Source organism: Neoarius graeffei, chromosome 10, assembly GCF_027579695.1.
Source record: "Neoarius graeffei isolate fNeoGra1 chromosome 10, fNeoGra1.pri, whole genome shotgun sequence".
NCBI lineage: Eukaryota > Metazoa > Chordata > Actinopteri > Siluriformes > Ariidae > Neoarius > Neoarius graeffei.
This window is the reverse complement of record NC_083578.1, coordinates 72,668,662-72,695,807: the sequence shown is the minus strand read 5'-3', so window position 1 is coordinate 72,695,807 and position 27,146 is coordinate 72,668,662. Positions and strand designations below refer to the sequence as shown.

At 40.8% G+C, this 27,146-nt stretch overlaps 1 protein-coding gene across 1 annotated transcript; it reads left to right on the top strand.

The window, feature by feature from the left end:
• The first annotated feature begins 701 nt into the window (after positions 1-701).
• Positions 702-26,648, top strand: ptpn1 (protein tyrosine phosphatase non-receptor type 1). Its single transcript, XM_060932214.1, has 10 exons — positions 702-785; positions 916-1,021; positions 2,660-2,750; positions 4,206-4,306; positions 13,310-13,408; positions 14,630-14,767; positions 14,933-15,142; positions 17,224-17,385; positions 17,524-17,687; positions 23,532-26,648. Exons 2-10 carry the CDS (start codon positions 965-967, stop codon positions 23,809-23,811), a joined length of 1,302 nt encoding a protein of 433 aa, XP_060788197.1. The 5' UTR covers positions 702-785; positions 916-964; the 3' UTR covers positions 23,812-26,648.
• The last annotated feature ends 498 nt before the right edge of the window (positions 26,649-27,146 follow it).

Below are 27,146 nucleotides of genomic sequence, written 5' to 3'. Positions count from 1 at the left end.
CTTTGAATGAGTTGATAGATGTGATAATGTATTAGAACAGAGCGCTAATCGAAACCGATATACACTCATAAATATACTGAAATTTGTAAACAGAAAATAACCCTGAATCAGTTTTTCCAAAGCAGAAAAACTCTCCAGGAAAATCATGGACATGGCAACAAAGGGTAATCGCCAGTCTGTCACCCAGAGTCATGTGCAACGAAGCAACTAATAGTAAACAGGAGAGAGGATGAGGAGATCAATCACAAAGAAAAATGTGTTAAATTACATAATTAATTGGAATACTTGGGTTAGTTAAGATAGCCCTTTATTAGCCCACAAGGGGAAATTTACATTGTTACAGCAGCAAAATATATAAAAAGAAAAAGACAAGGCAGTGAAGGAGTAGTGCAAAAGTACTAAGCATACAAAAAAAGATATATAAGAAATAAACTACAAATTTAGAGAGAAAAAAATTTGCATAAATTAACAGGTTTGCAGATATACAGTTAACATAAGTGTATTACAAAGATAGTATTGTGTGTGTTGGCCCTGGTGATCTCCCCCCGTCTAGTAATGTGGCTGCGTCCCAAACCACACACTACTGTACTAGATACTAAGCAGCACGGCCACCATTTAAGTAGGGTAGTACGCGTTTTCGGACATCATCTGTGAGCTGATTGGCTTGTGGCTGGGGATTTCAGGCGCGCGCTCTCGCTGATTGGTTAATGTTGTGCACGCGGGGGCGATGCGCAGAGTCAGCGCTGTAGTGCGGCGGTGCGGGAGGAGCGTGCGGCGTGTTTCCGGTAAGAACAGGCCAAGAGAAAGCAGTAGCGATAAAATAGCCCTTTCGGAAGCGAGTTAACGTCTTTGTAAAGGATTTACAGCTGGTGTGATTGGTCGCGGATTTCCTGATTGATCCTGCGTATTCCACAGGTAGTGACGGACAGGCAGTAGGGGAGCGGGCGGTGAAAAAAGCACTGCAATGGAAGCTGAGTTTCGGGAAATTGATGAATCCGGGAACTGGAACGCCATTTACCAGGTACAGTATCAGGCTCGGTCAGAACTAATAAGGTACTGTGTTTTAAGGAAACAAGAGCACCAGCGCTGCCTGTAGTGCCGTGGGGGATAATTTTCACGTCCTGTGGGTGATGACACTTCACTAGCTCGCGCGCTAATGTAACGTAAGCAGGCAGGACTGATGATAGTGTGAACTGATAGACGCTGACACGCTAACACTAGTAGCAACGGTGCTAACAGCCAAACTCAGTTTTCTGACGGTTCTTAAAGCCAAACTACTCTTCCGAGCTACCTGAATAAACGCAGCAGTTGTTAGTCTAATCACTTTTTGTTCCTGTTACATCAGGTTATTTAGGTTTTGTGAATAGCTAGCTAGGTTGCTAATTGACTGACCCTGCTCTAGGGCTGTCACGATACCATCATGTTGACTTTTATACCGGTAACTCGTATCATAGTTTCCGATACACAGACGATATATGGTGAAAATAAAGAAACTATACATACATTGGGATTAAAACAACAAATTCTTTTGTATAGGATTTTTTTTATCTTAAGTACCACTATGCAATCAAGACTTTTTTTTTTTTTTTTTTTTTTAATTTATCTTATTTATTTATGAACCTCCAGGCTGGATCTCAAGCTTTACAGCCACATGAACTCCCTAGCATGCACAATTAGGGTTGATCATAAACGTGTCAACGTGCCGTTTAATGAAGATATTAGCATGTATTGAAAGTTCAAATGTTTAATTATTACTGATTTTTTTTAATATGCGCGTTATTTACACTTTGAAAAAGTATTAAACTTCTGTCATTTTGTGCAGCACTACCTACTTCATAGCTTGTGCTCCGGCTGAAGTTGATTTAGTCCGAATGTCGAAAGCGATCATTTATTTCTCATTAAACCTTTAGATCATCTGCGCTTGTTTTTGTCCTGTTTCTGTGCAAAACTGTTCACTCCTGACATTTGGTTTCTGGCTGTTTTAAAGTTCTCTTGAACACTTTGACAGTGCTGCTGATGCAAATCTCATAACCTTCAGATTCTATTTGTAAATCTTTCCTTTCGTCAGTCTCTGTGTGATCTATTGTCTCTAGTCCTGTTCTTTCACCAGGGCATGGATGGCTCAAAGGTTAATTAATCAGAAGGGGTTCAGGCCCCAGCACCATCAAGCTGCCACTGTTGGGGCCTTTGAGCAAGGTCCTTAACCCTCTCTGCCATAGGGATGCTGTATCATGCAACAGGCTGGGATATGTAAAGTGTATACATGTGACATAGTCATCATCTTTATCATGAAAAGCCTGTAAACAGAAAGCAGGCAGCATTTTGTGAGCGCCTAAACCAGGTGAAGCCCAGAACATGGCATCCCAGCTGACCCATTTCTCATTCATGCACAGTGAGGCAATGAAAATGCTAATGGCATCATTTCCTTACTTAACTGACCTACTAATAAGACCCATTATAGAGTGATGATGAAGAAGCAAAAACGAGACATAGTCTTGTTTGCATAGTATGCATGTGACCACTGAGGTTTTCTACCACGACAGGAACAAACTGTATGCAAAATAAATCTAAGTTGGCTTTTGTAATGCTGATGAAAGGCATTAAGCATTTTCCATTATTGTGTGCAAGAGGTCTAACAGAGATTTGTTTCTTTCTCCAGGAAATCAGACAACAGTCAAGTGAACTGCCCTGCAGGATTGCCAAACTTCCAGAGAACAGAAGCCGCAATCGCTACAGAGATGTCAGCCCATGTATGTAATATAGCCCCCACCCCCCCGAGATTGATCTAGGTTTGATCTGACTTTACTAGACGCTAAATAAGGAATAAAACACGGGTATGTATTATAATAGGAAAATAATGCGTGACGATGTGGTGTGATGCCGAGTGCCGTTACTGTTGTCAGCCTGTAGTGGATGAGTTTCCTGTAACTGCACATCGCAATGTGCTTTATTCCAGCTGAAATACCACAGGTTAAATTTATTAACAAACAGCACAGCATGTTTTTGAAAACCGTTTATGCTTAAGTTTATGTTGAATATATCCGCAAGACAAGTTCCTGGTATCACTTGTTATTGCAACTATAAACAGTCGTTCCTTCACCAGCTTCTCATTTTCTCTCTGTCCTGTGGCAGAATACTTGCTCACCAGTACAAAGCTCTAACACTTGAAGCTTCTTACCTAAATATATTCAATCAATGTGTCCTGGCAGAAAGTGCCACCATGTCAAAACGATTACTTAAAAAAAAAAAGCTGTTTATTATTAGCCCTAAATTATGTAGTTCATCCTCCTTTACAAGCCCCAGTGAATAAATTGGTTCCTGTGGAAATGTATTCAAACAAGAGCTTTAATATAATCAACACCTTCTGACCAATCAGAGTGGAGAATTCAGCAGCACTGTGGTATAGATGGTTTGTGTGTTATGGGGACTTGGGTTAAAATTTAACACGAATGAAAAGAGCCCATGCTTGTCTGAATAAAACTGCTTCAGGTGTGAAAATGTATTTCAAAAACAAAAAAAAAATTATTGATAGAGACCTGATTCAAGATTAGTACTACTAAATGTGTTTTAATTTCCCTGAAATAATAGCTGAATTCTTTAAGGAAGACTGTAGTATACTTAAACATACAAGCTTAGTGACTTATCTGTTCTAGCATAAAGCAGGCTATGCAGAATCCAAAAGGCCAAAATTGGCAAAAGTGGTGATTTTATAATCATCCATGAAAAAATGCAGCAGTACTGATGTCATACCACCTCCACCCCTTTTTTTTTTTTTTTTTTTTTGGCGCTTTCTTTCTCTCTTCCATCTTAGCATCTTTAGAGAGCTGTGCTGCTGTGGTTTCCTCTTGTTTTCTTTTTTTTTTTCAACTCAGGCCTAAAAACAGCTTCAAGTTTTTCATGCAAAGATCACCACATGTGTAGGCATCAGCCATTTTTGGCTATAGATAACCTGTGTATTATGCAACTTTTTTTTTTTTTTTTTCCTGTTTTACTGACCTAATATCAGAAGGCTAATTGCTTTAATTTGGTGGAACTGAGAATAGGACCTGAAAGAGACCTGTGGTGTTTGTGCTACCACAGAGGCCTCTGGGAATTCCTCCCTTAGCTGCACCTGTGTGACTGCATCAATGTCGAACATGCAGTCATGTGATTTTTGTAGTGAGGATGTAAACTACTGTATGTGTCTCTGTTTCTCTTTCCACTAGTCGACCACAGTCGAATTCATCTTCAGCTCGGCAGCAATGACTACATCAACGCCAGCCTGATCTCCATGGAGGAGGCGCAGAGAAGCTACATTCTCACTCAGGTTAGAAGACTAGAGAGAGCCAGCGGCCTCCGGTGTTCAGTTCCTCTAGGCTTCTCCTTACTGCCGTTATTAACACTGTTCGTTCTTGTGGAGGAATGTTTCAAAAGAAGCCAGGCATAATATGAAAATACCTCAGGACATTCTGACCTAACGTTGTCCCTTAATTGTTGGTTTCAACAACATAATAATGACTTGTATACGTTCAAAAGTGGCCCTGGAGAACTGAAACCTAATGGGAACGCAGTGTTACACATGACTGCTTCATTTGATTCCAGTTCCGGGGTTTGGTTTTTCTGTGTTCTGTGGATTGGAACAGGCCTTGCTGTGACTGCACTTCACTAGCTTTCTAAAGCACTGTAAAATGTGTAGACAGCCTGATACTCAGCTGTGCTCTTGGTATATAGAGAGGTTATAAATGTACAGAGGAATAGATTTCGTCTTTAAAAAGGTGACAGAATGCAATATTAGTCCTGCCTGTGAACTTCTAAAGGTCCCTTTATATTTAAGCCACTTGAAACTGCTGCCAGTGATACTAAGATGGATGTCTGTATGTCTGTCTATTTCATGGCGTTTTCCTAGTAGCTGTTGGTGAAATATTTGCTTAGACAGAAAGTCCAGTTTCAGTGACTGCCCCTGGCAAATAGACGTAAAGCCACTTGGATTCATTTGTGCTCGTTTTGGTTTTGACATATTGGTGTTGGATATCAAATTTAAGTATGACAGTCAGAATAACCCAAACTATATTGTACAGCACAAATGACTGTTACAAAATTGGTTTGATTTTATTGAATAAGGAATAAAACATGGCAGGACAGTAAGCAACAGTGTGGCAGGGTTTTTTCTAGAAAAATTTAGTATGAGGGCGCTCACCATGCTGAGAGAGCGGGGGGGTTGGTGCCGAATTGGAAAACGCCAATTCGGATTGTTTTTGCACCGTCTGGCGGTGTATCTACTATGATTGGAATATTTTTGGAGCAATTATAACATATTTGATGATCAGACACATTGTCACGTAGTGTTGCTGGGATGTTTTCACGGAGTCGGTAAGGGGGCGCACGCCGAGAGTAAGAGGGCGCAGCGCCCCTGTTCCCCCGTTTAGACGAAAGCCTGGTGTGGAGTGGAGTACCAGTACCAGCTCCACCCCAAAGCTGATTGTCCTATAACGGGACATCCTAAAGTGTTGTGTGGGGGTTTTTTTTTTTTAAATTTTTTTTTTTTTTTTTAACTTTAAATTCCTTTTACACCACGACAGTTACAAACATTAATTAACGTTAAAGAATGGCACGTTGTACATTGTGTATAGTTACTTTTAATGTAATGTCCACAAGACAAGCTCGTTTCTGTTATCTCTCACGATCTAACAGCTGTAAACAGTCATTCCTTGACCAGCCTCTATATTCACTCTTGAAGTTACTGAGACAAAAAAATTGCAACTTGTAAAATGACACGAAAAAGCACAAAGAAAGTCCTGAAAACTTTCCCGTGCTTGAAAGGAAAAGTTGCGGCAGGAGAGGTATTGCACTTATTGCTCTGAGCCTGAAGATTTAATATGATCCAGCCGGAAACATAGACATGCAAACGAGCAGCCTGCAATGAGTGACTTCATCCCAGGGTCAGCAAGTTACACGGGCCAACGTGGTTCTGTGCCGCGCCGCCCCCCCAGTACGTGTTTTAATGTTGAAGCGCATGTACTATGGCACTCATTTGCTTTACAAAAATGTGTTTTGCTTTGGTCAAATTCATTGAGAATTCCTCCTTTTTTTTCAAACAAATACCTGAAATGTAAAATGATTAATGTATCTGAAAAAGGCTTTGGGCGAAATGTCTTAACTATTGGACAAAATGACCTGTATTCATACTCTATGGTCGGTAGAAGTGTCTTGTCTTCAGAAAAGTCTGACTTTTTTTTTTTTTTTTAAATATGGGTCAAAACCACACGTCTATCTTTGTATCGAATCTTCACTCGATCATTCAAATCGTGGTAATGCTGAGAAAATTCAGCATTATTTAGACACGCTTTCAGCGTCTGTCATCCTAGTTGCTTTGTATATCCACCATTGTGGCGGATGCTCACGACGTAGCACATTTTGATCACGTGATTGCAAGTCGTCTATAACAGGAATACATGTGACTTCACCCTAGGTGGAAGTCATACCGCTCTAATGCTGTGAAAACATGCGCCAAAAAAAAAAAGCAGCCCGGTGTCCGAAATCCCTCACTATATAGGGGACTATATACTGAGTTTGCCATTTTGTAGTGCTGTCTGAATGTATAGTGAGGATGAATGCACCCTATATAGTGGATTCGTAGTATCCCACAATGCATTGTGAAAAGTAGTGTACAACCGACGGTTACTAACCAAGCAATATATATACCATTGTGGTTGTGCTGAAAGGAAAGTGTTGGTGAATGGACTGAGGAAGAAACGCATTATAAACGGACATTCAAGTGCAATTAAAATAGTAAGAAATTAAGATAAAATACAAGAATAAAAGTTACAGTGCAGAGCAAGGAATTAATCAAAAGCCTCAAATGTGATTTAATAAAAGGCAGCAGCAAAGAAGAAAGTATTCAGCCTTGATTTAAAAGAACTGAAAGATGTAGCAGACACAAAGTATTTTATTAATGTTGGAAATGCGCTCGGTATAATATATGGATTTATCACAAAAATACACGTATGTATTTTGAAAACCCATGAGCAGATTGATCTGGCACGTTTTAATTGTGTGACAGTAGTGACGTAAATAACGGTGCGGCAGAGTAGTGTCGGTGTGCTCATTTTACCAATGAGCTCACTATATAGTCCTCTTTCTAGAACTCCTTAGATAGTGAATGATTTTGGACACAGCTCAGATCTAAAATGGGAAAGAGCTATTGTGCAATTGAACAATGCAATTAGATTGAACAAGAAATCAGCACTACAGACTTCTGAAAGCTGAAGAAACAAGTAGGGAAATGAAGATGGCAATGTTTATTAAGAAAAGGTTTTTGTAATTAACATTTTCAGTTTTAATAAAAAGAATATATTTAACAGGCTGTTATGTTTTACTCCAACCTTGAAAAATGTGGGTAAATAATTGTTGATTGTTAAGAAAATGAAAGGGGTGTGTGCGTTTTTATTTTTTTATTTTACAAAGGAAAGAATAGGGAACTTTTTTTTTTGTAATTTTCTATTTATTTTCAAATGTCATGAGGAAAAACAAATCCTGAAACCAATATAGTGAATAGAATTGAATTATGAATTGGGTGAAATCGTTATGTACCTAATATCTCAAATCAGCACAAAATAATGACTTTTTTTTTTAATTCAAAATAATTTTTAGATTCAATGCCAATATTACAGAGCTTGTATCTGTCACCATATTTATTTATAGCATTATAAACACTTGAACTGTAAACATCTCTGTCCTGGTACGTTTCGATATTTTGTTTGCGTTTAATTCCTGCCAATGTAACGTTTCATCGAGACAGACCTTCTTTTGACTGCTTAAGAGGTGTAAATGCAGATGTCCCTGGCTGTCAGCATTTTACTTCCCCTAAAATATTTTAGAATTACCATGGAAGCTTGTACCATGCACATCTTTCATATCAAAAACTGCAGGAGCCAGCGCTGCTGAGTGTTATGCAAGCATGTACATGTTCTGATCTGTCTACTGTTTACAGTCAGCTTATTCTGATTAGTGTACTCGCATCTACTGAGGTATATCTACACACAAGAGTATACAGTTTGCATTACTGAAGTGTATTTAAAGTTCTTTTAATGGGATAAAAAAAGTTAGGTCAAGACCTAAAGTAAACATGTTGAGCAGGAAACGATGGATGTTATGAAGGACTGAAATGGAGATCTTGGGAATTATTTAGTAATGAATGTTTAATTGCTCTATAGTCAAAAGGGGGGAAAAAATGCATTATTGACTACGTATACAGGACAAGCACAGAATGGGATTACTGGAACAGAATTTTAATCCTCCTTTGAGCATCATAGCGTGGGCTCTGAAAAGATCCCAGTTTTATTCTCTCCTTTAATTAGAATAACTTTTTTTTTTTTTTAATATATACAGTGGTGCTTGAAAGGTTGTGAACCCTTTAGAATTTTCTATATTTCTGCATAAATTTGACCCAAAACATCAGATTTTCACAGAAGTCCTAAAAGTAGATAAAGAGAACCCAGTTAAACAAATGAGACACAAATTATACTTGGTCATTTATTTATTGAGGAAAATGATCCAATATTACATATGTGAGTGGCAAAAGTATGTGAACCTTTGCTTTCAGTATCTGGTGTGACCCCCTTGTGCAGCAATAACTGCAGCTAAACGTTTGCGGTAACTGTTGATCAGTCCTGCACACCGGCTTGGAGGAATTTTAGCCCATTCCTCCATACAGAACAGCTTCAACTCTGGGATGTTGGTGGGTTTCCTAACACGAACTGCTCGCTTCAGGTCCTTCCACAACATTTCGATTGGATTAAGGTCAGGACTTTGACTTGTCCATTCCAAAACATTAACTTTATTCTTCTTTAACCATTCTTTGGTAGAACGACTTGTGTGCTTAGGGTTGTTGTGTTGGTGCATGACCCACCTTCTCTTGAGATTCAGTTCATGGACGGATGTCCTGACATTTTCCTTTAGAGTTCGCTGATATAATTCAGAATTCATTGTTCCATCAATGATGGCAAGCCGTCCTGGCCCAGATGCAGCAAAACAGGCCAAAACCATGATATTACCACCATCATGTTTCACAGATGGGATAAGGTTCTTATGCTGGAATGCAGTGTTTTTCCTTTCTCCAAACATAATGCTTCTCATTTAAACCAAAAGGTTCTATTTTGGTCTCATCCGTCCACAAAACATTTTTCCAATAGCCTTCTGGCTTGTCCACATGATCTTTAGCAAACTGCAGATGAGCAACAATGTTCTTTTTGGAGAGCAGTGGCTTTCTCCTTGCAACCCTGCCATACACACCGTTGTTCAGTGTTCTCCTGATGGTGGACTCATGAGCATTAACATTAGCCAATATGAGAGAGGCCTTCAGTTGCTTATGGGGCTTTTCCACTACCGACGCGGCTGAGTTGGGCTGAGCCGTGCGGTGCTGAGTCGAGCTGAGTGGGGCTGTTGGGGTTGCATTTCGACTACAACCGCGCTGAACCGTGCTGGCTGGAAGTGGGTGGACACATTGGGTGGAGTTGGCGAAAGTGGGTGGACGTCACGTGATGTCGTTAGGCGGCCTTTTAAGCAGTAGTGACCTTTTTAAGCGGTAGTCTCACGACCCGGATAGTAAGCAATAAACATGGAGGACATGGAGTCGTTAGTGTTGGATCACTGGCTGGCCTTTCCTTGCTTGGGTTGGTCTTCCATCTTCTAGTTTTCTGATCATCTTCTTCTTTGTCGTAATTCTTCTTCTTCCGGGTTTACGGTGTTTACAGATCCCAGCGTGCTCGCGGGGCGTGTGTGGGCATGTGAGGACACTCCTCCTCACCAATCAGTGCACAGGGGAGTGTCTCCTCATGCCCCTAGCCCCACTCGGCTCGGTTGGGCTCACTTCAGCTCCACTCCGAAACCGTGTGAGTTTTGGGTGCTGAGTAAGGCTGAAGTGAGCTCAGTCGTGCTGCTCTGAGGTAGTCGAAACGCGAGCCGTGTTGGGCTGAAGTGAGCTGAAAAAGGGTAATGGAAAAGGCCCATTAGAAGTTACCCTGGGGTCCTTTGTGACCTCGCAGACTATTACACGCCTTGCTCTTGGAGTGATCTTTGTTGGTCGACCACTCCTGGGGAGGGTAACAATGGTCTTGAGTTTCCTCCATTTGTACACAGTCTGTCTGACTGTGGATTGGTAGAGTCCAAACTCTTTAGAGATGGGTTTGTAACCTTTTCCAGCCTGATGAGCATAAACAACGCTTTTTCTGAGGTCCTCAGAAATCTCCTTTGTTCATGCCGTGATGCACTTCCACAAACGTGTTGTGAAGATCAGACTTTGATAGATCCCTGTTCTTTAAATAACAGGGTGCCCACTCACACCTGATTTCAGTCAGTGGGATGACAACCACCTGACTCTAATTTCACCTTCAAATTAACTGCTAATCCTAGAGGTTCACATACTTTTGCCACTCATTGGATCATTTTTCTCAATAAATAAATGACCAAGTATAATATTTTTGTCTGATGTGTTTAACTGGGTTCTCTTTATCTACTTTTAGGACTTGTGTGAAAATCTGATAAGGTTTTAGGTCATTTATGCAGAGATGTAGAAAATTCTAAAGGGTTCACAAACTTTCAAGCACCGCTGTAAATGCGACTTATGTTAACATTGTTTTTTAAAAAAAGTCACACTCTTGAGCAATGGTGTATAAAATGGTATTTTCCAGTTTAGAGGGTTGTAATGGTGGTAGTGATGATGATCATCCTGTTTGACGTTAATGACTGATTCATAGAAAGGCAGGAAAGGTCATCTGTTTATTTCACGCTACTGACGTTTCCTGGCCCATTTGGAGTGTGTTGTGAAATACCAGAGAATGCATCAGAATTAAGAGGTGCAGGCGCGTCTGAACGTGTTATTCCTTTTTGTTCAGCACAGATTTATCCCTGCTTAAACTCCTACTCTTCAGCATAAAGAAGAGCCTTCAGACAACTCTCGATGGGATTAACTGGTCAAGGCAAGATGTTTCTGCTCGGCTTAGCTTTTGGAGAAGAGGTTCAGTGTGTGATGACGGAGTGCCTTCATGGATTAGTGCTAAATTACACAAAGGCTGATTGTCAGGTTTTCAGAGATCTCTTCACAGATCCTTTCTGATAGTTTGACTGGTACAGTGAGTCTAATGGGCTGTAGACTGGAGCCTCATCACATCCCTTGAATTTTTTTCATTTATTGGCCCTACTAGTGTTAATCCTCACTGCAGGGGGAAAAAGTGGGGTTGTGATGTGGGCCATGGACCTCAGTTGTATGTGAAAGCAGTACTTTGGGACAAATGTACATAATATTATTCATAATCTTGAAATAATCAAATGTGGTATCTTTAGTTCACTTTTTCAGTAGAGTGATGTGAATGTGCAGTTAATTGTTTGAGACACCAGTATCTGAATACTGAAATCCTTATTCAGATATTTATGTAAAAGCCATGGTGACAATTTTGATTCAGTGATCAGCACTGCTGTGGTGTGCAAGTGTATGTCTGTATTTATATATTTAAAAAAAAAAAAAGGCTCAGAAGTAGGTGGTCAGTTATGTGGCTTGTGGTGCAAAAACAAGAGACTAGAGCGCCATTAAAAGCCTTAAACCACAATAGATAGGGGGCGTCGTGGCTCGGGTGGATGGGGCGCCGTGCTGTGGACCCGGGTTCGGTTCCGGCCCGGGGTCATTTCCCGATCCCTCCCCGTCTCTCTCTCCTGCTCATTTCCTGTCTCTGCACTGTCTTATCCAATAATAAAGGTGGGGAAAGCCCAAAAAAACCCACAGTAGATACAACTCGGGCAGCGCTGGCTACAGGCTAAACCCTGTACTGTAACTTTTAAAGCAAGAAGTGGCACTACATGTGCATTCGGTTCTGACTTTTATTTTCTTTAGTTTAGTAGTCTAATCTAATCTCGGGCGGCATGGTGGTGTAGTGGTTACCACTGTCTCCTCACAGCAAGAAGGTTCTGGGTTCGAGTCCAGCGGCTGATGGGCCTTTCTGTGCGGAGTTTGCATGTTCTCCCCGTGTCTGCATGGGTTTCCTCCAGGTGCTCCGGCTTCCCCCACAGTCCAAAGGCATGCAGGTTAGGTTAACATGGGGTGGCCTTGGGCTGAAGTGCCCTTGAGCAAGGACCCCCCCCAAACTGCTCCCTTGGTGCTGTTACTATGGCTGCCCACTGCTCTGGGTATGTGTGTGCGCTCATTGTTCGTGTGTGTGTGTGTGTGTGTGTGTGTGTGTGTGTGTTCACTGCTTCAGATGGGTTAAATGCAGAAAGGAATTTCACAAGTGTACATGTGATGAATAAAGTTCTTCTTCTGACCTAAGAATTATTAGAAACCTCCATAGCCACTGTTAATATCAAGTTTGTTAATCCAATAAGATTTCAAGATCAAGCCTTTTAAATGGGGTTAACAATTTTTTTTTTTTTTTTTTTTTTTTTTTTTTAAGAGCATGTGCTGATTTTACCAGAGCATGTTCAGTATTTCCGGTTATTAATCTTTTTTTTCTGGGTGAACAGTTGTCTTTATTTTGCTAGGTTGTGTAACTTGTATAACAGATGTGGAAATGTACAGAAACAAAACTTAATCAAACCCCTATTCTCCCAGTTCCCACCCATCCCATTGTGTGTGTGTGTGTGTGTGTGTGTGTACACAGTGTCCTCCACGATTATTGGCACCCCTTGTAAAGACTAGTGAAAATATTTTCCAAAGTCTTTTTTTGGTGATGGATTTGTTTTCCCTGAATACCTTTTTTTTTTTTTTTTTAAAACCAATTAAAGGTTGGATTTAAAAAAAAATATTTTTTTAAACCCCCCCCCCAGTGTGTGATGAAGCTACTTCACCAAAAGGTGGAGTGCACACTCACGCATGCTCTAACCCATTTCACTAATCTTTACAAGGGGTGCCAACAATCTTGGAGGGCATGTGGGATGGATAAGAAAAAGAACAACATTGATAATACAGTTTAACTTTACGTCTCTAAACCACATTAAAACACCACACGACATCTGATGAGGATGATCACTTTAATTGCACTGATCATATGAAGGTAAATAAAGGAAGGTGCTTTGCCTAATTTTAAGTACAACACCAAAGCTAGTCACAAACGGATATGATGAGAAGAATCTTATAAGGTTATTGTATCACTTTTTTTTTTTTTAAATGAATACAAGCCCAAATCTTTTATTTTCCGATAACCTGTTGTACTGTGTATAGACATTTATTTTTGTTGCTGTTGTAAGCCACATCAGCAAATTTGAGTGACCATACACATGATCAAGACTTAATGTCCTTCAATATCTCAAAGGTGTTCAATACTTAATTTCTCTCGCTCTCTAGGGTCCCTTACCGATCACATGCGGGCATTTCTGGGAGATGGTGTGGGAGCAAAGGACTCGTGGAGTGGTCATGCTGAACCGTGTCATAGAGAAGGGCTCGGTAAGAGTCTCCCCTCCTATTCAGCTAGACATGTAGATGTATTGATCTTCATGAAGAATCCAAGAATTCTTGTGTGCTGCAAATACCAACCTTTTGTAATTATGTTCATACCATGTAATCCTGCTTGGAAGCTTCTATGACACTGTATGAACATGATGATAAAGACTAAAACATGATTGGGCGTGTGTTTTAGGAAGATACAATGCAAAGTGAAGTACTAATACCACCTTAAAGGAAAAATACTTAACTTTAATTGAACAATCCAGAGTGTTTTTATTTCATTTATACCACATCTATTTGCCAACAGTGATTTTATTTTTACTAATTCAGGTATGCTACATTTATACATTATCTCAGTTTCTTGTTACAGTTAATATTGTGGAATGTCCATGAGACAAGTTGGTTCTTGTGACTCATACCAGCTGTAAAGTCATTCCATGACCCAGGCACTATTTTCCCTCTCTCTCAAAGTTACTGAGACACAAAATTCAGTTTGTAACATTTACATGAGAAACCACAAAGCAAAAAGAAAGTCCTGAAGACTTTCCCGCGTCTTAAAGGAAAAGTTCATGTTGCAGCTGTACCTCTGGTTATAAAGCACTGAGGCAAGAGAATGCGAAATAAACGTCTCCTCACAGAAAATCGCTGACTTGCCAGATCAGCAATTGCGTTCTTGCTCTTAAATAATTTCAGTCCGTTGGCGTGGAACTGATAATGTGTTATAATGAGTAATTTTTGTTTTGCAGCTGAAAGTATCTGCAGTTATAGAGGATTTAATCTAGACCTTCAAAAGAAAGTCTTAGCAAATTTGTATTTAAAAAAGTATGGGCTCCCGAGTAGCGCAACAGAAAGGTGTATGATCAACACCATGGCCGGCAACCAAGAGGGCAGAATTGGCCGCACTGCCTGGCTGGGAGGGACAGCATTACTGTGGGCATCTGTGAGCTTGTGTATGTGGACGAGGGCAGCGAACGCTTTTTCCTCAGAGTGAGGGACACTGTCCTGTGCATGAGCAGCAGTTTGAAAAGATGCAGTGGCTCGCGTCACATGTCTCAGAGGAAGCATATTTGCCCCGCCCTCCCCAGCTGATGGCTATCTTCATGAGAATGTGACACAGGAAAGTTGACTATTGGGTGGAAACTGGCAAATGACCAAATAAGGGAGAAAATGGGGGGAGGGATGATGGGACTGACTGTATTATGGTGTGTTTTGCTGGATCAGGTGAAATGTGCACAGTACTGGCCACAGAGGGAGGAGCGGGAAGCTGTTTTCGAGGACACAAACTTCAAGCTGACTCTTATTTCGGAGGATGTAAAATCCTACTACACAGTCCGGCAGCTGGAGCTGGAAAATCTTTCAGTGAGCAACTTTGCTGTCCTTGCGGGTTTTTTTTTTTTTTTTTTAAATGAAGCATTTATTAAAAGCAAAACATTGGCTTTTATTATCCAGATCCGTTACACTTTAGTAATTGAGACCTGAATAGGCAAGTGTAATAATAAACTGTGTGCGTGCGCTTGTTTACAGACTCAGGAAACCAGGGAGATTCTTCATTTTCACTACACCACCTGGCCTGACTTCGGTGTACCCGAGTCTCCTGCCTCTTTCCTCAACTTCCTGTTCAAGGTGCGAGAGTCAGGCTGTCTAAACTCAGATCAAGGGCCTGTGGTGGTCCACTGCAGCGCCGGTATCGGTCGCTCGGGAACCTTCTGCCTTGTAGACACCTGCCTCCTGTTGGTGAGGGACCCATTTTATTTTTTCATCTCATTTCATTTAATAATGATCTAATGTTCTGAATTTCTTTAGTGCTATTTTACACACTCAAATCTGATCTAATAATATTTCTGACCAGAAGATATTTCTATACATGCTGTGAGGTGATGATGCATCTTATTCCAAATTGTTTAAATTCTTTCAGGTGGCTTATTTTCTATTATGTGGCACAAGCTACTTCTGGTAAAATCGTGTGCTCTGACTGGTTCCTTGGTGGGCAGAATTTTCCCATAATGCCTGTGGGTGATTACGGACTTTCTTTCTAAGGTGCCAGCTTTCAGTGTTGCAAAAAAAAAAAAATTTAATTTATCTTTCTCAGAACACTTATGTATTGCTCGAATGGAGAAGTAAACCTCAGTTTTGAAACCGCTAGCCGTTTATTCTGCATGCGTGATTCAACTGTTACAAATATGACTTGACTGAAAGCAGCGTCATGCCTCATTATAATGACCTGTCTCTTTTAATCTTGGAAATAAAGAAAGCATTATAATAAACTCCTTATTATCCTTGGTTGCTCAGTCTTCACAGGAAAATATCAGACCTTGGTCTTTTTGCCAAGCTCTCGGTCTATTTTCCTGTAAAGACTGTACGCTCAGTTAATGAGTTGTCATTATTTCTATAGACTAGGACCTTTCAGTGTGGCTAATGTGTTTGAATAGGACAAAATTTAGGAGAAAACTTGGGGTTTTTTGGGTTCTATTTTAGTTGTGAAGGACTTTATTTCTAAAGGAGCGTTTTGTATTTTGCCCGGGATAAGAATTGAAATGCTGCATTCGCAATAAATATACTGACAAGTCTTTTCCTTGCTTCAGGTGCACCCCATTCCAGGGGAAGGCTGAGCTCATTTTAGGGCTGGAAAAAATCCAATCCAGAGTTGATGTATGGCAGTATTGTGGAATACATTTTATTTATAAATATTGTACAATTTTAAGGTTCTTTTAGTATTGGTCGAGAGGCGTTTACAAATGAAGCCCCTAGTCAAGGTTGGGGTGGGTGGGTATTTATTTATTTATTTATTTTGTCCGTCCCAAATTGGATCCTGTTGATATTTGAAAATCTACTCTGAGAACCTCTAAGAAACTGTCTGCTTGTGTTTAAAATGGGGCTAAGTTAACACTATAATAACGCGTTAACACACCCCTTTTGATGGCACTTTTTTTTTTTTGGACGTGCGATAAACACATGCATGTTCTGTGCCCCCTCCCCCATAGTTTGAGAAATCAGGAAGTGACCTAGTGTGAGCGAGCAATGTAGCAAGTAGCTGGTTAGCATAAGTCATGATAAAGTGCACTTACGTACAGCATTAACTTGTATTGTTGCATTCTGACTTGCATAAAATGTGTGTATTTTTATTTATTTTTGATGGTCCGAAGGGGAGAAAAGAGGACATGTTAAGGTGTGAGTGAGCGTGCAGGCTGCACATTGGAGTGAGAGAATTTGTGTTGTTCTGAGAAATTTGAGTGGTGTGAAAGTGTTTTTATAAATGCAGTTTTTGCTCATGAATGTATTTAACAGTGAGGGTCGTCCCCCCCATTTTACTGGAAGACATCTTTGAGCTGTGTACCTTAACAAATGTATTTATTTAGGTTTTGTATTTTATTTATTTAAAGATGGCCACTGCTGTTGTCCAGAGTCCACGTCACAGAGTTTTAGTTTATTTTATTGCATAGTTTGAGGCTGGAGGTTAAGTACAGAACTCAAGGGAAATACTATATTGTCTTGTTCACAGTGAATTGTGCTAAATTCTCAAAATAAAAGCAGTGTTAACTTTATTTAAATCCAGCAGGGGAATAAAATGCCCACAAAAATTATTTTTGCTGTGTCCACCCTTATCCTTCCTGACCTGGCTCCATACATTTTCATAAAGCAAGCATATTTGTCCACTCGAAACTTGAAAAATATCCTTTTAACGTACACTTGGAACAGATTTAAAAAAAGTGATCGAGTTAACTATGGACAATAATGCAGTTAATCACAATTACGGTAAATATTTTAATCGGTTGACTGCCCTCATTTAAAACCTTCTTTCTTCTGTGTATGTGTAGATGTCTTTGCGGAAAGACCCGTCCTCAGTCCGGATCAAGGATGTTCTCCTGGACATGAGGCGCTTCCGGATGGGTTTGATCCAAACAGCAGACCAGCTCCGTTTCTCCTACCTTGCCGTTATAGAGGGTGCTAAGTGCATCATGGGAGACACCTCTATCCAGGTGAGAAAACACAACTATACTGTTGACCACAGAATCATGTAACACATGGATTGCTCTAGCGTTCCACAAGATCCTGGCATATGTGTGACCGTGTTGGAACCTGGCAGCATTGATCAGTCATCGTGTTTGTGTCCTTAGGAGTCATGGAAGGAGTTGTCAAATGAGGAAGACCCTCCCCCAGAGTTCTCTCCCCCTCCTCGGCCACGTCCACCAAAGCCCCCCTACAACGGACCCCAGTCCACGCCACAGTTTTTCCCTCCGCGTGAGATTATACAGGCCAACAACGTCCCCTACACACACAGGTAATATCTACATGAAATTCAGCTGCACATCAACATGCAGTACATTGTAATCCCAACAGCATCTCAAGACCCAAGAGATTTGTACAGTGGTGCTTGAAAGTTTGTGAACCCTTTAGAATTTTCTATATTTCTGCATAAATATGACTTAAAACATCATCAGATTTTCACACAAGTCCTAAAAGTAGATAAAGAGAACCCAGTTAAACAAATGAGACAAAAATATTATACTTGATCATTGATTTATTGAGGAAAATGATCCAATATTACATATCTGTGTGGCAAAAGTATGTGAACCTTTGTTTTCAGTATCTGGTGTGACCCCCTTGTGCAGCAATAACTGCAACTAAATGTTTCCGGTAACTGTTGATCAGTCCTGCACACCGGCTTGGAGGAATTTTAGCCCGTTCCTCCATACAGAACAGCTTCAACTCTGGGATGTTGGTGGGTTTCCTCACATGAACTGCTCGCTTCAGCTCGTTCCACAGCACTTTGATTGGATTAAGGTCAGGACTTTGACTTGGCCATTCCAAAACATTAACTTTATTCTTTAACCATTCTTTGGTAGAGCAACTTGTGTGCTTAGGGTCATTGTCTTGCTGCATGACCCACCTTCTCTCGAGATAGAATTCATGGACAGATGTCCTGACATTTTCCTTTAGGATTTGCTGGTATAATTCAGAATTCATTGTTCCATCAATGATGGCAAGCAGTCCTGGCCCAGATGCAGCAAAACAGGCCCAAACCATGATACTACTACCACCACCATATTTCACAGATGGGATAAGGTTCTTATGCTGGAATGCAGTGTTTTCCTTTCTCCAAACATAACGCTTCTCATTTGAACCATAAAGTTCTATTTTGGTCTCTTCCGTCCACACAACTTTTTTCCAATAGCCTTCTGGCTTGTCCACATGATCTTTAGCAAAATGCAGACAAGCAACAATGATCTTTTTGGAGAGCAGTGGCTTTCTCCTTGCAACCTTGCCATGCACACCATTGTTGTTCAGTGTTCTCCTGATGGTGGACTCATGAACATTAACCTTAGCCAATGTGAGAGAGGCCTTCAGTTGCTAATGGTGATGATACACGGGGCAACTTTTTGGGCAATGTTGCCGAGCAATGTTGCTGGGCAATTGCGTTTTGACTCTTTTCTATTGAGATTGGGCAACATTGTTTCTTTCTGAATGGTTTTGATAATCTCTGGCAACTTTTTGAGATAAGCCAATCAGAACGCAAGTATTGAGTCATGTGACCTCCGGTGAGGTTCGGATCAGAAATTTCAAACAAATATGGCGGCCGCTCAGTGTCAGTGGAGTGAAGAGATGGAGAGACTCCTCATCTGTTTTTACGCTGGCAAGTTATTTTAATATTCTATATGGAGGAATTTACCTCACCAAAGCTCTAAAAAGCAACAGGCAGCTTGATTAAATGGTCACAGCAAAAATTAAGACATCGTGTTTTTTTTTTTAAGCTAACTGTAAACTGCCGTTGCCCTGAAAAGTTGCCCTGTGTCTCACCTAGTTGCCCGTTGCCAGCAACATTGCCCAAAAAGTTGCCCCGTGTATCATCACCATTAGAAGTTACCCTGGGGTCCTTTGTGACCTTGCCGACTATTACATGCCTTGCTCTTGGAGTGATCTTTGTTGGTCAACCACTCCTGGGGAGGGTAACAATGGTCTTGAATTTCCTCCATTTGTACACAATCTGTCTGACTGTGGATTGGTGGAGTCCAAACTCTTTTTAAAGATGGGTTTGTAACCTTTTCCAGCCTGATGAGCATCAACAACGCTTTTTCTGAGGTCCTCAGAAATCTCCTTTGTTCGTGCCATAATACACTTCCACAAACGTGTTGTGAAGATCAGACTTTGATAGATCCCTGTTCTTTAAATAAAACAGGGTGCCCACTCACACCTGATTGTCATCCCATTGATTGAAAACACCGGACTCTAATTTCACCTTTAAATTAACTGCTAATCCTAGAGGTTCACATACTTTTGCCACTCACAGATGTGTAATATTGGATCATTTTCCTCAATAAATAAATGACCAAGTATAATACTTTTTTGTCTCATTTGTTTAACTGGGTTCTCTTTATCTACTTTTAGGACTTGTGTGAAAATCTGATGTTTTAGGTCATATTTATGCGGACATATAGAAAATTCTAAAGGTTCACAAACTATCAAGCACCACTGTACATGCTCCCAAAGTTTTTCTACCCTTTTTTTTTATATTACATACCCTGCAATCACAGAATTAGGAGACAAGGTTGATGAGCTAACCAGCTAATGTTGGCATGTAAGTTAAGACAAGCTGTTAATGGAGAGAGGCTTTACTGCTGCCAAAGCGTTCAGTGGTCATCACTATCTGCAGTATTATATTCTACACAAATATTAAGTTGTTCCACGAAATCGAGTTGTACATGAGCTGATGGCCAACGAGGTACATAGTGACAAGATTGAGTGGAATAACTGTCTTATTCTATCCACATTCACTGGATTTTGAGAAACTGAGCGTTTTTACTTTGTTTTGCAAATTTGATGAATAAAAACTTTGTACAAAACGTCCATCATTTCCACTTAGAATGTAAACAAACCGGCAAAATGACCATAGCATTTTTCACAAATTGCTATAATAATACTTGAAAAATAAAAACATATGTTCTTACCAAATACTCTCTCCCCTATTTTGTTGCCTTTTTTTGGGGGGGTGGTTGTTTACGAGTCGAATTTTTTTGTTTCGTCCTCTGTTGGTTCAGGAACATGCTCCACCATTTTTGTTTTTCTCTACTCAGGTGGGGTTTACATTAGACCGTATCAGCGGATCATCAGATTAACGTTTTTAAAACGATTAGCGTGCACACAGCAACACCAATACACGATTCGCGTGCACACAGCAACACCAATACACGGATACGCTCGGCTCCGCAGGCATCCTGCGCTCCAAATCACTCCGCCCTCTGGAGGGTGCGCACTCCGGCCCTGCGCAGCTCACAGAGCGCGTGAGTATAGCGCACGAGCAGTGATTCGGGACTGAGCCGCTGTGTGTGTGATCCCAGTGCATATCACTTACCACTTGCAAGTGGAAGGATGGCAAGCCTAAAGACAATCATAACTACACAATGGGCAGTATTTGCATCAGTATTTGCAGTATTTTCATACTTTTATACTCTTTAATGAAAGGTGATACAAGGCGCAAGTCCGTGCCGTTTTTCAGCAGTCGTGTCACATGACCAACGCCAGCGAATCAGGAAGGTGGATGTCACAGTGACGTTGTCCAATGACGACACCAGCTAGAGCTCAGCACAGCGTATCCACGTATTCTCAATGTTTACACAGCACCGGACCAGACACGATCTAGATTGAATATGTGGACCCTGGCGGATTCCCGTTTCCTGGCGTTTCCAGGCGTTTTAATGTAAACGGACAGTGCATCCGCGAAGAAAACGAGACAGATACGGTCTAATGTAAACTTGGCCTCAAAGTATGAGCTGATATCCTTGTAGTAGAGTAGCCAATCAGAGCATGTGATTGCTCATTCAGTAAATGTGGCTAGAATAAAATGACTTGTGTAGTCTTGCATTATGTGGTTTTCTTGTTGGTTTGGTGAAATGGTGATGCATTGACTCAAACTCCAATGTTTTATAGATTTTAAAGGTGTCATTGCATCGGTTTTTTTCATTAATTGTGCGGTGGTTTCTACTATGAATGAATGCCCTGTGAGCTGGTTTTGGTGGGGGGAAAAAAAAAATGCTGTGGTGCTCCTGTTTCAGGCTGTTCTAGTTTGGTGGAGGAGTGGGTGGGGAGAGAACGACAGGATTTCAGCTCTTACTCATGAATATTCATGACATGTGAACATATCGTTTCTGACTGGCTAACAGCACTGTGATGCTCCCTCCAGTGGGTTATGGGCGAGGCCATGACTAATTTTCGAAGTGACGCAAGTTCGTAGGGCTTTTTCTGATTCGCTCGTTTATCTGTCTACAACCCCGATTCCAAAAAAAGTTGGGACAAAGTACAAATTGTAAATAAAAACGGAATGCATTAATTTACAAATCTCAAAAACTGATATTGTATTCACAATAGAACATAAACAACATGTCAAATGTCGAAAGTGAGACATTTTGAAATTTCATGCCAAATATTGGCTCATTTGAAATTTCATGACGGCAACACATCTCAAAAAAGTTTGGACAGGGGCAATAAGAGGCTGGAAAAGTTAAAGGTACAAAAAAGGAACAGCTGGAGGACCAAATCGCAACTCATTAGGTCAATTGGCAATAGGTCATTAACATGACTGGGTATAAAAAGAGCATCTTGGAGTGGCAGTGGCTCTCAGAAGTAAAGATGGGAAGAGGATCACCAATCCCCCTAATTCTGCGCCGACAAATAGTGGAGCAATATCAGAAAGGAGTTTGACAATGTAAAATTGCAAAGAGTTTGAACATATCATCTACAGCGCATAATATCAAAAGATTCAGAGAATCTGGAAGAATCTGTGTGTAAGGGTCAAGGCCGGAAAACCATACCGGGTGCCCGTGATCTTCGGGCCCTTATACGGCACTGCATCACATACAGGCATGCTTCTGTATTGGAAGTCACAAAATGGGCTCAGGAATATTTCCAGAGAACATTATCTGTGAACACAATTCACCGTGCCATCCGCCGTTGCCAGCTAAAACTCTATAGTTCAAAGAAGAAGCCGTATCTAAACATGATCCAGAAGCGCAGACGTCTTCTCTGGGCCAAGGCTCATTTAAAATGGACTGTGGCAAAGTGGAAAACTGTTCTGTGGTCAGACAAATCAAAATTTGAAGTTCTTTATGGAAATCAGGGACGCCGTGTCATTCGGACTAAAGAGGAGAAGGACGACCCAAGTTATCAGCGCTCAGTTCAGAAGCCTGCATCTCTGATGGTATGGGGTTGCATTAGTGCGTGTGGCATGGGCAGCTTACACATCTGGAAAGACACCATCAATGCTGAAAGGTATATCCAGGTTCTAGAGCAACATATGCTCCCATCCAGACGACATCTCTTTCAGGGAAGACCTTGCATTTTCCAACATGACAATGCCAAACCACATACTGCATCAATTACAGCATCATGGCTGCGTAGAAGAAGGGTCCGGGTACTGAACTGGCCAGCCTGCAGTCCAGATCTTTCACCCATAGAAACCATTTGGCGCATCATAAAACGGAAGATATGACAAAAAAGACCTAAGACAGTTGAGCAACTAGAATCCTGCATTAGACAAGAATGGGTTAACATTCCTATCCCTAAACTTGAGCAACTTGTCTCCTCAGTCCCCAGATGTTTACAGACTGTTGTAAAGAGAAAAGGGGATGTCTCACAGTGGTAAACATGGCCTTGTCCCAACTTTTTTTGAGATGTTATGAAATTTAAAAATCACCTAATTTTTCTCTTTAAATGATATATTTTCTCAGTTTAAACATTTGATATGTCATCTATGTTCTATTCTGAATAAAATATGGAATTTTGAAACTTCCACATCATTGCATTCTGTTTTGATTTACAATTTGTACTTTGTCCCAACTTTTTTGGAATCGGGGTTGTATTTTCTTTCATAGGCTAATACAGGGAATTGGGGGGGGGGGGAGAAGAACATTTTCACATGCAGCATGCATATGCAACTCTGAGTGACCTATGGTATTTCAAAAAGAGCAAGTATTAAACAGTTTGTCGTGGAATGACACCTTTTAATGGGTTTCCTGGGGATTGAGTGATCTTTCAAAAGTAAAGCGAGAACTTTTTTCTATTGGATAAGTTTCCAGAATTGTAGTTTCCACAATTATTTGGTTATTTGTTTATCTCTTTGCTTATTTCCCAGTGCTCCTTCAGAACCCGAGCTTCGCAGGCGGCCGGTGGAGGCCTCGGAGGCAGCAGCGGAGTTTGAGACGCCGACAATGTTTGTTGATGAGCCTGATGATACTAATGCTCCGAAGCCAAGCGACCCATTCACCGTGATGACAGAAGCTCCGCCCAAACCTTCACGGTCACCACCAGAGAAGAGGCCTACGGGACAGTGGAGCCCCTTGTTGGCTAGCATGTGTGTGTGCACCGTGCTCGCTATGGGAACATACTTCTGTTACCGCACCTACTTTCACTGATTCTTGCACTTGTTTTTGTTTTTCTCCTTCACTCTGTCTCTCGTCGGTCTGTCTGTCTTCCTGCCTCTCTAGCTCTCTCTCTGTCCCTCCCTCTTTGTGGTTAGTGTGAGGGTGGGCAAATAGGTTCTGCTGGCCAGCCAGCTCTCTCTACCTCCGTTGAGAGAGAGGGAGAGAGGGGAATTAGGAAAAAAAAAAAAGGGAGAAAGATGATGGAGAGGGACAGATACCTGCTATCGAGCCCCATCTCTGTTTTTGTTTCAAAATTTTCCCCACTCCTTTTCCCTTACACATTTTGGGGAAGGATGTCGAGAAAAGACTTTCTTAGCCAAACTGCTGTTGTACCCTATTACACGACACAAACACATAACGCACACAAACAGACTGTCTCTTCGATAGCTCAGGGCCTCACATTTCAGGTGTCCCCCCCCCCACCCCCAAATATGACATCCAGGTTTTACTTATCCAAATAAACCCTTTTATTATTGCTGCAATAAGCAAGGGAATGTCTGTGTGTCCTGTGTGTGTGTGTGTGTGTACAGAGGACGTCTGTTTGTGTCTGAGTAATAGGTGTGTAAAGACGTAATTGTGTCCCAGTTAAAGTCAGCATTTTGAAAAATCTGTGCAGTTTGCGTACACCATAACTGCCACACATGGACTCCTGTGGCTTTGGCAGTCTGTTTTTAGCCTTGCCAAATCTAGTGTTTTTGTTTTTTTTTCTGCCAAGCTTTAATGATGCCCCTTGCAGAGCTCTGGATTATGGGTGTGAGAGGGGGGAGTGGAATCGTGTCCCATTCCGAAAACAATCTTGCCAGTTGTGAAATAAGTGTTTTTGTTCTTCCTGCCCAACTGCAAGGGCTCACATTTGCACTTAACCTGTTTTTGAAAATGAGACATCATAATTGAAATATCTTGATCAAAGATAAGACACCAGCGTGTCCATCCGACTCATTTGTATGGATTTTTTTTTATTTTTAAAAAAAGCTCTTACTAAAACTTGTGGAATGTGTATGTTTCTCTGGTTTTGCTTCCATTTTTACTACTTGTGGGGTTTTTTTTTTTTCCCTCCTCTCCATCTGTCTTGTAAGCATTTGATCAACATATTCAGGGACATTGACCTTGTTTGTATGCTGCAGTTCAGCTTGCTGAAAGCTTTTCTGGCTCACACCCATGTCATGTCTTGGGGAGGAGGATAGGGGGATGTTCTGACTATTACTTAAATGTTTCAAGGTTATGACTCTGTAACCTTTACAGGCCGCATTTATGCACACCACTACCACCAGGTTCTCCTGTGAGGACATTCTGCTTGAATCCCAAAAACAGTTTAGCGATTGCAATCATAAAATACTGGAGGTAGCTAAAATCTTTTAAAAAGCTTTGAACACATCATATAGCCACCAGGAGGCAGCATTGAGTTGCATTCATCAGGAAATTCATCTTTTAAGAGGATTGGTCATCATTTTCCTCCTCTTCTTGCTCCTTCCCGAGAGAGATATCAATCTCCATCAGAATGTTTGTGTGTCTTTCGACATGGCTTTTCTTGGGTTGTAGTTTGTAGTGGCAGCTGTGACGTCTGGTTTCTTTGCCCAAATGCCAATGTAGATAAAAGTTCTGTTTTTCTTCTGCTTGAGAACATTGGATTTCCAGTTCCCATGTTTTGCTTTTCCTTTGTAACAATTTCTGGATCTTATGAAAGCCATTGAGGAATGTCATTTGTATACCACCTAAAATGAATGAATAAAAAAAGGAAACATGCAGAAAAAGAAATGCTGCGAGTAACATGCTTTGGTTATCCCTGCAATTCTATGCTCAGCTGTGTGATGTAAAACAGATCATTTATGTTCATAGATGGCTAATCAGGAATGTTTATTTCAGAGACTGTCACGGGTGGTTTTCTTTGTTGCTGTCGTCATCATCGTCAGGATTATATTAAGCTTAAACCTTTTTAGTTTCTCTCAGGCTCTTGATGAATAAATTGGTGGTTAGAAAACGATGGATTTTAGACTCCTCAGGATGCTTCATGGATTTTTCAGACTGGAAAAGCATCATGTCAGCTGTAGGGTTTGACACTGTTGCTATGTTAGATTATTCTAATGAAGAGAGATTAAGGAGTTAAATATGCATTTCCTTCAAAGTGGAGCATCACCATAGAACAGCTGCCTAAATTTAGATTTACACATGCACCTCTTTCAGTTTAGTGAATGACTAAGTGGACATTGGCATGGACTAGAACAGGAGTCAGGTGGCTCCCCCCGAAAATAATTTTTTTTCCCCTCTCAATGTACTCAGTCTTTTGCTGCCTCTTTCTAATCAGTCCAGTAAGACTTGATTGTATTTCACCTCTCTGCTGCAAAAAAAAGTGCTCATCCTCTGCGCCTCTACCTTTTTGGTTTCATGGTTTGATTGTAGGTCCAGTTCTTGTGTCCAATCCTGAACTTCTGGAATGTAATCTCTTCATGGACATCCTCCTATCACTACCGGTTATACTGGGTTGCTTTTTGCCAGCCAGTATGTGGTGTGTGGGTTTTTTTTTTGGGGGGGGGAGACTAGTCAATCTTTAAAAAAAAAACAAAAAACTTACCCTTCATATGGAAGGCCTTGTTTTTGTTTTCATTTCTTTCTCCCCAACTTTTTGGCATTTGTTTTTTAAACCTTGGTCATCTTACTTTTTTGTATTTATATTAAAAAAAAAAACAAAAAACCTATTGCTTTGTTATGGTTGCATCTGACTTGTATGGGAGATTTTTATTTTTTTTCTCTTCTTCTTTCCCTTCCATTTTTCTTTCCTCTTCAGACTGAAAGCCAAACAAACGCTGTGGTAATAAAATTTGTACGCCATGCATCTGTGTCCTTTTGGTTTTGTTTTTAGTAAGCTGGTTATTCCAAGTGTCACATGAGAGAACCTATTCCTGAAACTGGAGACCACCGCCATGCATATGTGATCCTATTTCATGTGCATCTGGTGCTGGGGTTAATTACCAAGTTTATAATGCTCGTTTGCATGTACCGTATGTTGATTTGGTTTAACACGTTTAAAGTGCCAAATGTATAAACTGCCAGCGTTGCCATGACTCTGGAGTCCAGTGGTTTATTTCACAAGGCTGGATTCTATGTGATTAGACTTTTTTTTTAAATGGTCATCTAATGGGGAAGTAGAAAGTGTAGTAGCGTGCTAGGTTTGTTTAACTGTATCTACAGTGGCATTCTGTACAGTGCCAGTATTAAGTTTTATATCTCAATACCTCCTGACAAGTAATCCTGTGGTTTAACAAATGCCCACCGTTTATTATAGTCTGCATCTAGGCTTCTCCTATAGCTGCCACAAGGGGGAACTTCAG

Coding starts and splice junctions, on each gene's coding strand:
- ptpn1 (XM_060932214.1), top strand. CDS start 965: ATGGAAGCTGAGTTTCGGGAAATTGATGAATCCGGGAACTGGAACGCC. Junction 4,307..13,309: donor GAAGCTACATTCTCACTCAG/GTTAGAAGACTA, acceptor CTCGCTCTCTAG/GGTCCCTTACCGATCACATG. Junction 13,409..14,629: donor GTGTCATAGAGAAGGGCTCG/GTAAGAGTCTCC, acceptor TTGCTGGATCAG/GTGAAATGTGCACAGTACTG.